The sequence below is a fragment of the Pygoscelis adeliae genome, unplaced genomic scaffold (assembly GCF_000699105.1).
Source record: "Pygoscelis adeliae isolate BGI_AS28 unplaced genomic scaffold, ASM69910v1 Scaffold66, whole genome shotgun sequence".
NCBI classification, from domain to species: Eukaryota; Metazoa; Chordata; class Aves; order Sphenisciformes; family Spheniscidae; genus Pygoscelis; species Pygoscelis adeliae.
In genome coordinates this window covers 3299784-3312977 of record NW_008825167.1, presented here as the reverse complement: position 1 = coordinate 3312977, position 13194 = coordinate 3299784, and the positions used below count along the sequence as shown (strand labels likewise).

General features: G+C 41.4%; 1 protein-coding gene across 1 annotated transcript in view; it reads right to left on the bottom strand.

Moving 5' to 3' along the window:
• Positions 1 to 13194, bottom strand: part of SLC7A11 (solute carrier family 7 (anionic amino acid transporter light chain, xc- system), member 11) — a 59351-nt gene that overhangs the window by 7664 nt on the left and 38493 nt on the right. The window contains exons 7-9 of the mRNA XM_009328773.1: positions 4462 to 4585; positions 3178 to 3281; positions 2583 to 2679 (exon numbers count right to left, since the gene is read on the bottom strand). Coding sequence (XP_009327048.1) covers positions 2583 to 2679; positions 3178 to 3281; positions 4462 to 4585 — 325 coding nt within the window. The remainder of the gene's footprint in view (positions 1 to 2582; positions 2680 to 3177; positions 3282 to 4461; positions 4586 to 13194) is intronic.

Genomic DNA, 13194 nt, shown 5'->3' with positions numbered 1-13194 from the left:
GGTTAAATTTTGGTCACTTCTGATCATATGAAAGCAGAGGTTTCTAGGTGTCTCGTGGAAGGAAAAAGCCTTATAGTCCCGCAGGCTGCAACAGGGGAACTCAGCAAAGAGGGCATAGTAAGGGGTAGCTACAGACCACGGGGTGCCAGCTGGGCACATCAGGTTGCCACCAGCTTGTATTTTCAGTATGCCTTTCAGGCTTGCAGGGTGTAGACTTATTGCACATTGGAAATGCAAAAATTTCTAAGTTGGGAGAAGCATTTAGCTGTCACTCAGGTGGCTACTGAACAGCAAGAAGGAGAGGGGACACTAGAATAAATACATTTCCTCATTAAAAGGCTGTTCTGAGATACAAGGCTTCTGTGAGGCAGGCAAAAGCTTATGTATAAACTAGAGTGTTGCGCCTTGGGTTAGATGATTAGTGTAGGCTACAGGGATCTATTTCAGGGTAATCTCTGGACAAAAGCAGAGTATTTGTAGCTTGGATCAACTCTGCAGGGTAGTCTGCACTTCCCGCATGAGACATCCTACGCCCACAATGACACAGTCCTTGCATTCGGGGATGAAGGAATGAGTCAACTTCACTGTAGCTCTTATTGTTCAGCAAGAGGGAAGATCCTGGCAGCGACAGCCTCTCTACGTTTATAATAAGGCAACAGGTGAAATCAGCTGCAGATGCAGTAAAACGCTGGGCTAAATCTTTATGTAAGGAAAAATAACTTGTATTAGTTATCTAGACTCACAGCCTCTCTCTCGCTCTTTTTTTTTTTTTTTTTAAAGCATGGATTTGAACCAGAAGGATCAATATTTCAAATATGGGTCTCTGCCTTCCAACCTTTAATGACTTACAAAGTGCTTGGTTCTTTACACGCAGAAATTAAGCAAACTCCTTCTCTGTAAAGGTCAAAGGAAATTTTACCACTGAATTACATTGGGCAAGAATTCTTCTAGATAGACGCAGCCCCTAAAAGTTTAAAATCTCAGTTATAAGCATGATAATGCAAGAAAGGGCCACGGACAGTGAAGGAGAGCTACCAAGAAAAAAAAATAAAGTAGGGTTACAATCAGATTGCATGATTTCTTGGAGTTGCTACACACACATCTATCAGGACATACATACATAAACAGATTTCTTAATTCCTAAAAATGCTTTTTTATTTAACAAGCCTCAAACACTGGGCATGCTTATTTTCTCAGTTTCTCCTCAAGAGCTCTTTCCTTTCTTACAGTGTGTAGACCTTGGCAGGAGAAATAAAATAGGAAAATTCCACAATGCAGACTATTGATGCAGAATATATCCTGCAACTACTCTAGTTGCAATAAGGTAAGAAATAAAATTACAATCTCTGAAGAGAAGCCATCTTCATATGAGAATCTGACTTTTTCAAAGGAAATCAATGCACTGGTGTAACAGGACCAGATGCAATAGCAGAAACATCTTTCAGAAAAAAATAATATATTAATATATTTTGTGGATTTCATTCCACAGAAAACAGTCAATGCAATTTACCTGAAAGGTATGACTACTTCAGCCCAAAGAAATAAAATGCAAAGTAAATGCTTATGTAAAATGAATTCCATTAAAACTTTTCACCATAATCACATTGCCTAATTTTCAAAATTTAGGTGCCCACAGTTGTATGTGCACATATAAAATTCAACACTTCAGCTGGCACTTCAGAAGTGATCTTACAGGCATCTATAGCAAAAACTGATTTAAATTCCAGTGCAAGCATCTGGTCTTACTAGCATACACTCATAGATGCACACATGTCTTCTGCTGTGGCTAAAACTCTCCACAGATGCAGAGGTCTGTCCAGATATATTGCTGTCATTGGTCCCAAAAGAGGGGCTGAACACCTACAGTTATGAAGACTGCAAGTTAAGTGGAAATCTTCTTGGCACTATGCAAACTGAGGTTTGAGGTCAGTATTTTGACATTTTGTCCTAACATTTTACCATACAAATTAGTCTGCAATACAAACACATGGTCAACATTTAGCTCTGCCGCTATTTTAGGAGTCAGTAATAGGATTTCCACTATAATACTGGTGTTTTCCCTTAGACAATTCGCAGACTATTGCCCAGGCACACGTTCTCTCATTTTTTAATCACCGCTGCACTGCACTGCTGAGGGTTCCCCTTCCATTATCTTAGTGCATAATTGTTTGCATTTTTCACTATAAGGTGGTATAATGATCCTTTAGGGTGCTCCCAGATGCTGGTGGTTAGCTGCACTTTCAGTTAAATGAATCCCTTTTTTGTTTGTTTGTTTAACTGGAATTTGTTTCTCTGAAAGGGAACTAGCTCATCACTAGCAGGTCCTTAGAAATAAAGGGCAATAAGACATGAATTAGGCTGCAGCGATAGGCAGTCAAGTGCTACCGACAAGATAGCAAGGAGGTGATAGAATAAGAACAACTCCCAAATCTCATTCCTCTCTTTACTGTCCTCTGTCTTGCCCAAAACCCACGTACGCATTAATAAATGAGACTCAAGCAGTGCCCAAATTCTGTTCAAATCCTCCAGAGCAAGCCTGTAATATGAATTCTTGTGCAGGAACATTTGTTTGTATGATTTACCAAAACAATGACAGCTGGCAGAGGAGTGTGCTTGCGGACATGAATCATGGAGAGAATTTCCGGAAGGTGACCCTCGCGGGACGCAACGAAGAACATCCTGGTGGGAAATAAATGTGGACAGACTTTAAATGTGCTCATTACTGTGACTAGGCAAAGCGGCTCATGAAAGTCACAGAGCACAGCGGCACTTCTTAGGCTTGTTTGAGGTATTCCGAATGAAAAGACTAGCAGAAGCAGCCCACATGCAGAAATCAAAGTCATCTCTGAACGCGTCCCCTCTTTACCTTACACTATGATCGGTCGCTCTAATTAGTTGATATTTTCCCTCCAATTTCCCTCCTTCACATGAAACAAAGCCGCCATTAATTAAGTGCTACGCTCAGAGGGGTCCCTTTCCAAACCATTCAAAGGGTTCTAACAATAAGATACTAAATTCAACGGGAACAACGTAAGAAAAAGCCCCACACCTGGTAAACATTATAATCATTTTTCATTTCCTGCCAAAGGAATGAATCCTACTCTTCCTTCCCCTTGCTTCCTCACTTTCGGTATATATCCCATGCCCTTTACCCCCAGTAATATTAGCAATGCTCACCTGGAGACCGCAAAAATGCCACCATTCATAGATCCAAAGCAGGAGAGAGCAACAAATATTGGTACAGCTAAAGAGAAGTTTCCCATTAGTCGTTCGGCAAAGGTCTGTTAGAGGAGAGAGAAACATACAGTGATTTTTCATAAAACATGAAAATAATTTTACTTTATTAACAGATTATTAGTAAGTATGGCAAGTTTTATTTATACCCCTTTTCTGCATCCCTCAGTGAAGGCTGTGCTGTGCATTTGTTATCTCTTAGTTTGTGACACCAAGGCTACTGCAGATGAGGTCTCCCACCCTTATTCCTGACTGCACATGGAAGATCAACAGTTGAGGCAATGCTGTGGAGGTGGAATCAGGCCCTGATTTATGTCAGTGTAGACCATTGTGACTCCAAAAGAGAAGACCCAGTCTGAATGGATCAAGGTCTGATCTTCATACCTAGTATTTTTTTTTCTACAGCCTTCATTTTACTTAGCTGATGCTACCCAGTGGTATAGTCCATCCATTCACACTTTATTGTTCTAGGTTACCAGAAGAGCCTTAATTGGAGTTTTGGGCACCACATGCACAATTTTCTTCAGGTTTGCAAAATGTTTTGTTTCTAAATCTCCCACGAGCTACAGAATTTGGTCATTTTTTAAATGCCACATCAATTGAAATAGCCACAGGCAGTGTCACTACTGGAAAGTAAACAGAAATTTTTATTTCCTCATTGTGAGTCAGATACCATAAATATAAAAATCAGTGTCGTTACCACAATTCAGCAAGAACAATCAAAGCAGTGTTTCCAAGCCAGGTTGCCTTGCAACTCCTCCCCAAATGAACTCCAGTATTCACAGCAACCCCCTTCCTAAGTACTCGGGGCACACGTTGTGCAGAGACAGCGTTACTGCTTCTTGCTACAAAAAATAGTTCAGAGCTCCCACTTCCACAAATATCCGTGTTACCTGCTTCCCAGGAGTTCGGCCTACAATTTGGCAAAGAATTTTTCAAGCATGTACTTGGCTATAAAATTTAAGTCCTATTGACTTTGTTATAGCAGGTCAATAAATACGGTCTAACATTACATTACAAATGCTACTGATGGCTTTAAGTGCAATCCCACTCATCAGCCAAAAATCAGACTAAGTTCACCGGGATGCTAATATGTGGTGTAAAAGAGGAGCCATAGAAAAGCCTGATTGGATGTGCCCCCCTGATTTTTTCCCCTGGAAATAAGAATATATCAACAAACACAACTGCAGCAGGGATATATCTTTGTATTTTTCTTCTGTAACTTACCACTGCTACAGCTTTTGAAAGCAGCAATTCCCCAGCACTGATTGTAGTGAAATAAGCCACGTTTGTTAACACATAGCCAACTGTGACGATAATCATTGAAATGCATATTGCGAGGGGTATGTTTCTGAAATACACAAGGTAGCTCATTATTTTGCAATCTGGTTGCTATTCCCTGAACATGAAACAAATAACATGAGAAGAAGCCACTAATGATGGTGAATGCACATTTGGCGATCCCAAAATATCATAATTAGAAACCACCAGTAAAAAATAACACATCTAAACAAAACCATCTAGACAAAGCAAATAGGTTTATAATGAAGAGGTGAGAAACCATTTGAGGGAGGAGTCCTCTGGGGACGCCAAGAGGTTGTGTTCCCCATGCTTCCCATACAAGAAGCATGGCCCATTTGAGCTGCCTACCCATACTGACTTTCAGGCTGAGCCCAACAGGAAGGCAGCCGGTATCAGTCCTTGAACCAGCAATAAGGCAGAAGACAGATGCAGGTGATTCAGCTCTCTGTCTATCAGGAGAGCAATCACAGTGGCATCTCCAACATACCTACTGGCACTCAATGACTGCCCACCTGGAGGTGGTTCAACATCTTCCCCTGGATGCCAAAATGTCTAGCACGTGAAATTCTGCCCTCTCCTCCTCTATGCAATTTTCCCCTCCCACACCTTACCATATCCCAATTGTCTCGCTCACTATTCAGGGATACATGAGGGCAGAATATTACACAGAAATAGGTACAGCACAAATTTGTACTGTTAGCACAGCGCAAATAGTACTGAATAGTACAAAACCCCTGACATCTTAGCTGAAAGACAGAACAATAACACACAAATAAATAATGCCAAACTGTTATATAGCATGCCCTCCCAGACAGGAAAGCAGAAAAGCAGAATTATTTCTATTTGAAAGAAGAGGAACAGAGGTACATTGAATTTGTCCGAAGCCACACTGCAGGCAAACGTTCAAGTTAGGAACAAAACCCAGATGCTTCAAGTGTTACTCTAGTCTCTTTCCACTTTATATCATTGCTTGATATCATTGATATCTGCATCACACCACGAAGAGACTCAGATCTGAAACCAGTGTTTGGTTCTTTAATTCCAAGGCCAAGAGTTGCCGTTGGAAAGACACAATATGTGCGCTCCCTCTGAGGAGAGCCTGGAGCTCCTGCTTCATGGCTGTTTCCCTCCAGCTGTCTATATTAAGATTGCTTTTGAAGAGATGCAAAGGTTGCCACATTTAGAGAACTTTGTTGTGAAGGTCACCCCATCAGGTGGAAGAAAGGAGAGACAGAATGAGGAATTCTGATGTCCCAGAAGAGACCACAAGCACAGTCCTAAAGGACTATTGCAATTACCTCAAAGGAGGTAATTGTGTTGATTTGAAAATCAACACAAAGATTCATCTTTTTCTGATATTTTTTCTCAAAGAAACACAGCTGGGTCAGAATTTAAGGATCCTCTTCACTACCAGTCCTTATTTCTCAAAGAAATCCTTGACATCACTATGCCTGTATAGAGCTGAAAAGAAGCTCTAAACTGAGACTAAATAAATAAACCAAGCGGGACAGTATCGCTGTTGCACATCTTGCCCACCTTAGAAACCATGGTGTCAAATACTGTCTTTAACCCAGACACACAGGTAGGTAAGAGGATCATGCCATATTACAGCACCAAGTCTGGGTAGACACGATGATACTACATTAACCCACTGCTACCTCACGCACACAGTTTCAGATGAAGAAGCTGGAAGGAGGGGAGTCAGTCAGCTTGTAGGATGTGCTTGTTGATGGAGAAGGCAACAGCAAGGACCAGAGCAAACAGCCCAGAATACAAGTGCTGTATTGCTGGAAAAACCACAAAGTTACTGACTCAAGAAATACTGCAGAACTGCGTGTTTACATGTTGGTGCAAAAAATGTTTTTGTAGGTCAGTTGCCAGATATTTTGCAACCAGTTTGGATAAGCTTCTTACCTGACCTGGGTGTAAATTGAATTCAACCCACTTAGCATCTGATTCAAGGTAGGGATACATGGTTTCAAAGCCTCTCAGAACAGAGATTTTAATGATATCTTCTGCATCACAGATGAATGCTTCAACCACCAAGCTATTGGATAAATCAGCACTTACTCCAACCTGAAAAAAATGTTTCCAGCCAAAGATAGCGATTTTGTACTATTTTCACAAATACCATTTGAATGACTGAAACCACATTGTTAAACTTAACAAATTATCTTTGTCCATTCTAACTCTTACTAAACACCTGCTTGCTGTATTCACTTCTAATTTAAATCCCAGTCTAATTTCCTCTAAAACAAAATGGCAGTTCAAAGCTAAGAGGGAAAAAAACTGATGCTTCCAAACATGACCGTTTTCTGAGCACTGTGGGTCCTGCCTTGTTGTGCTGAAGAGCACTAACCCCCTTGGATAGTAATACCAACAGCAACAAAAAAACTCAGGAGAAGAATAAAACCCAAAAAACAAGCCAGAACTAGTCAGCAAGCACTATTGATTAAAAAGCCCGCAGATCATAACTCACACCTGGAGCGGCACAAGGGATGCTGCGACTTCTAAGCTCCTAAGTCCTCGTCTTCTGAGCGAAACGAGCGCTCAGGTTGCTCCCCCTTCTGTCTCCCATCAGGAGCAGGCCTTCAGAGGGCTGCCGTACATTCACACAGAGCCCCTCCAGGTGCTGCTTATTAGGCAGTGCTTTCGGTGACAGATTTAGACAAAAATGAAAGGCCAGTTTCAAGATTGCAGGAAGGAGTAATACTGTGCGGTTCATTTCTCACTGACACCTCCGTTCAGATTTACACTTGGTCCTCAAATCATCTGAAAGCAAAGGCAGACAGGTACAAGCCATATGTAAAACCACTAAGTGAGAGCTTTAATCGTGTCTTTTCTATCCATCCAATTTAAGAGGCAGTTCCCAGTTTGCACAGGATACCATTATCAAACTCGCTGTTATGAACTACACTCACTGCATTAGAATAAAAACTGTAATGCCATTAGCATTAGAGATTACCTCCTTTCCTTGGACGATCACTGTACCAACTTTTTGTATTTTAGATTTTCTCCTAGACTTCTAAATCTTCTCTGCAAATCAGGAAAAATCATACCTAAGTGCTATTCTCTGCTAAATTGCCTCTATTGATGCAGATTTCACCTTTTCACTTCTGCATCTTATGAATCAAATGCAACACAGGGTGTTAAGCACACTGATAATCCATGTTTCTGATATAATGCAAATTCACAACTGCCTCACAGCTAGCTGAGAGTTTTGGACTGGAGGGAGTCATAAAATTCAAGAAAAAAATATTTTTCACTTTAAGACTTTGATTCATTGAAGCTAAAACTTTTGATGGGAAACTTGACCATTTCAGTATGACATTTCTTAGGAAAAAATCTTAGAACCAAGACAGAAATCTCATCCAACCGGTAAAGACCTCAGAATGGCCAATGGCTTAAAAACCATAGCATTGTGTGTGCTCAGATACAATATTTTATTTATTTAAAGCAGGCCCAGGACTTGAACTTGCATTGAAGTGGCTACTGGTTACTGTAGGACAGTGCTTTCCTTTTGCATTTCATCTCAGAGTGACATGTCAACAGATTTCAAAATCAAGAAAAACTATTTTCAAATCAGCTGTTTTTCTGAGTAGACCTTCAGGTGCTGATGTTAGCCCCAAATCCATACAATGATTTGGAAGTGCCTTGTGCATTACTGCCAAGACGATATTCAAGCAGAATGCTCCTTGGGTAGAAGGGGAACCGCTGCCAGCAAATTCTTTTGCAATATTCATCTCTTCTCCCAGAAGTTTGAGGAAAAACAGTATCAAAAGGAAAAAAAAAAATCTGAGGAAACCTGAATCAGGAAAATATTGACAATATAATTTAAAAGTCTTTACAAAATCAGATGAGAGACAATTAGGGTAGCTTCTAAGAATCTGAACGTTGATGAAAACGGAATTGAATCTCCATACATTTTAAGATTTACCCGTCCCTAGCTACTATTCAAAGCCAAATCTTCCCCTTCTGCCCTATATACAAAGCAATTGTAATGAATAATCACAACAGCTTAAATGAAGAGCACATCTACCTTGCGCTTCCCAGAAAAAAATGTCACTGAGGAGTCTACCATCAGAGAGAAATTCAGCATTAGTAATACAGCTAGTCCGTCCTGTGGCTATACAGGGCTGAAATGCATTGCCAAGCTATGCTGCATATGGCTTGGAAGTAAATTTCCTTCTTCTAGAGCCTGCAAAGGGCTCCGGAGCCAGGGCACAGGGTTCAGTTAATCAGGATATCCCCTGGGTTTAGGATTTGACCTTCCGTGTTGCAGAATCATAGATCTTCTGATAATCTGCTCTGGTACTGCACTACCTCCTACAAATATTTTTGAGAGAAAAAGCACAGAGCAGACCAAGTAAGAGGGAGGGGGGGGAAAGAAAAAAGGGAAAAAGAAAAAGAAAGCCAGAGCGAGACCCTAGGGATAAGAACAACAATGTCAATAAATCAGCCGAGGAACATTCCCAGAAGTCTTAAGCTCATATCCCAGCTTAATGACAACTTTTATAACAACAAACAGTGAGCGCTAAGAGCTGTGACCACTGCAGGCTGTTCTTTCTATGAAATGACAAGCACACGGTCAAATATGCCCCACCGAGTCAGCTGAGTTCACAAGTGTGAAACACATTGTCACCACATCCTTCACTGTTTAGAGGCCATGCCAAAATCATTTCCTTGCGTCCGTTTCAAAGCCAGGTTTTACAAATGCTCGGTCTGAGTCAATTGTCCTGGAAAAAGCTGCGCCAGTGGGACCCAGCTGGGAAACATAAATAAGAAGGTCTAAACAAATCAATTAATTACTGGTAAAGTTAGGTGAGATAAACCACATCTTTACTGTGCTATGGAAATTGTGAAAGATACTTTCTGTTACATTTAAATTAAAAAAAAAAAAAAGAAAAAAAAGGAAAAAAGGAGAGAGAAAAAGTCCTAATTCCTTCACATGGTTTCCAGGCAATGATTTGCTTGGTTTTCGTGAGCATGAGCCTGTATATGCTATATTTCTTTACTTGAAAATTTACCACCACAGGAGTTTCAAGATCCTTTTCAAAAGTTCCCTTGTGCAATAATTTATTCACCATTTGCAATCTGTTAAGCAATTTTCCAAATGAACTTTTTCCAGATTTTGGCACTCTTAAAAAAAACCTAATCATCCATTGCACTGTCCATAGGGCCCAAGCTTGGCAGAAGAAGTCACAAGTGAAAATTTATCCAAATAACCTGACACTGGAAAAATAACCAAATACAATATAGAAAGCAGCAAGTGAGCCCTGGTAATTTAATATTCCCAAGACTTTAGTGCAAGACTAGAAGGAGCATAGGTTTGGCTTAGTAAGTGTCATGTTCCAGAGCCCGACCTATATCTCTCGCTATTCCTGGGTAGTCATTCTGTGAGCTGTGGCAATCCCGAATCCTGGACAGCAAAGCAGTGTGTTTTGATATAAGCTTACTTATCTCTGATGCATGTTTTTCATGTGAAAAGCAGCCTACAAGACAGCCCGTTACACAGAAGGGATCAAATGGTTCTCACCATGCCAACGTGTGAAAAAATTACAATCTCACCCATCTGTTCGGAGAAAAGGAGGATGCAAAACTTTAAAGGAGGCCACCTCCCAGGACAGAATCAAAGCCAGGAATAGAGAGGCAAAAGGGATGGGAATCATCACAGCACCTCTCGAATCCACGTATTTGTAAATGCTAATACGGGTCTCAGCAACGACTGACTTTAGCAATGAGCTATTATTATTTTGTTTATTGTAGTGAAGGTTCTTCTCAGCAAATCACCGCTTCTCCCCTTTCACTGCCTCCCAATATGTTCCAGCCTTATGTTCCAGACCGGAGCTGCTGTTCGTGGGCTTGCAGCTCAGACACTAGTAAATTATGTGACTTCTCTTCATCTTCTTTTGACTGTGATTTTCCAAGGGAGAAATGAAAAAAAAGGAAAGACTAGCTATTAAGCTGCGCTCTCATTTACGCCACCACACGCTCCACGGCTGTTACTGCTGGAGCGAGCGTTAAAGGGCTCCCTTCTCCATTTCGACGCAATGGTTCTGTACCTCCAACATCTGCAGAGACACAGCAGCACGACACTGGGATAATAAAGAATCAGGCCACAGACTGCATTTAAAAACCTTCTTGCTTTCTATCACCTCACAAGAGGAAAAAAAGAGCTTCTGCTAATTACTTGCTTTCTTCCTGGTGTTTGACTTCACTGGTTTGGATTATAAGTGGTTACAGTTCATAAAAGGGGTCTTCTATGACCAAATGACTTTAAAGGGTCAAACTGTGTTATAAGCGTGCTGGGAAGGGCAGAAGATTTTATTAACTTCTCAAATGTTTTCAATACCCTTTCCAGCAGGCTTTTCTAAAAAGTGAATTAGCATAAATACTCTTTTGGCTAAAACGTAAAACCTAGAAAGGTACCAGTTGCACAGGACAACACTGTTCTCCATAATAACTCCTTCTAGGCAAACCCCCCAGCTGAAGTCCCAAGCAGAAGCAATCTGTCGACAGCCCTAGAGAGACTGGGGATAATTGCTACACTCACAAGGCGATTTGCTACATTTTAGTAGAGATTTGTGGTCACGTCATGTACCGACTCAGGTTGGCAAGCCAAATCTCACCAGAGTGCCATATTCATTTACGGCATGGCCCAAGCCCTAACTTGTCAAGCCAATGCCTTTTATGAAACACCTTTCTTTGAAGAGCGGAATGGATTCCTCTGAAACTTGGACTACCAGCCAGAGAGACCTCTCACGTTCAAGCAGGATCCTGAATCTTTTTGCATGGAGTGGATAGCATTCCTGGCATTCCCAAAGAAAACTAAGCCCAGACAGCAGATAGTAAAGATGACAGCTAAATCCACAAAGGACTTTCGAGGTTACAGCACTAAATATTAGTCACGCTGTCTCTGCTTAGCCATGCATGTTTCTTGTACGGCAAGCGCGTGAGCACTGTTAGGAGCCAGAAAGTGAGCACAAGAAGCAGTACACAGAGCTGCTGAAATAATATGAAATGCAAGTAAAATGGAGGCTTAATTTTTAAAAAGCTCTCTTTAAAAAAAAGAAATTAAACACAACTTGAAACATGAGATATAAACCATCCCCTGTGACTTCTCAGTCAACTCTTTGATAAACCATTTCCATATGTCCATCAAGTGCCAGTATCCAACATCTTCACATTACCTCATTTGCAAACTTCTTGTGCAAAGTTTATGACTGTTTCCAAGAGATGTATGAATAATCAGACCTGGCTTTTATTTTGCACTGTAACTTGACCCCAAGTCACACCCCTCCTGAGGACCTAAAGGTCCCAATGACCTAAGCTGGCTTTTCTTTCCTGGTGTAATAGTCAGGCCTAGCCACTCCTGCATGGAGCTAGGCTTGCCCTGGAAACTCAGGCGTGCTTGTCCTCAGAGGACCTAGGAGGCTTGACTGGAGAAAAGTCAGGTGCCTGGAAACGTGGGCAGCAGCTGAGCAGGATCTCTAGCAAAGGATCTGCATTTAGCATTTCAGAACCTAAAATGACAGTGAAGATGCTTGGATGAAGATGCCCATTTATCTAGGGTATTGCGATTAAGATGTGGTTTGGGTTGGACCTGTAAGTAAAACAGTGTCTGCCACTCTCACAAAAGCTTGCCTTTTAAAAAGCAGCATAGTCTAAATTCAGAGGATTCAAACACAAATATATTGTCGCTCCTGTTTGATGAATGACTTCCATGCTTCTACCTAACATCAGCATTTTGACATCCTCCCTTTATTTCATTTGTGGGAAACTTTCATGTACTCGAGGAAGTTTGTGACCTTTTCCATCAGAGACGTAGAAACTCAGATTTGACTTTTATTGCCTAGCTCCCGCTCAACCAGGAGATGAAGGGAGCACCTCTGCTCTTGCACAAGCTCCAGCATTTTATTTTCTTCTGAGGCCTATTTGCTGGAAGTGCTTACAGCACTGCCAGTAGCGTAGATTATGATGAGAAGCAACAGTAAATCATGGTGCTTGCTTGGAGGCAAGGAAGCTATAACCACAAACCTGACATGGGGCTGTAAAAACAAAACACCTGCCTGCACCAAGCTCCTACATGGAAATGAAGGGGATTGGGGCAGAGGCCCGATTCAAAGCACTTCCTCCGAGCTGCCTTACCTAGCGCGGGATCGCGGGTCTAACTTCCTCTTAAAAGCTCTGCACAGACACGTACCTCACTGCCAGACTTAAAATAAATGTAAAAAGAAGGGTGTGATGTAATCACATATTAAAAGTAGTTTTATTTATTACAAGAGGCTCTCCTGGAAATTTGAAATTGTTAATTCCCTGAACACCTGATTTATGAACAGGCTCTACTCTCCCCAGGCAGAATCACTTTTCATAGGAAAGACTGAGCCTCCTGAAGTTCCCTGCAGACTTACAAGCAGGCAGAGCTGCCGTACTGCACGGCCACTTTCCCATGAAGCACAAAGACAGCAGTCAGCAGAGCACTGGCAGTAGTTGAGGGGAATATTTAGCAGTATAAACAAGGGAACCTGAGGTGGGAAATGAGTGGATCAGGCCTCATAGCTGGGAAACCTAAGCCAGCAGACAGCGGCTACCACATAACAATAATGTCATGGCCAGGGGAAGAGATTACGGTGGGTACAAAAGTAATCACACTAAAAA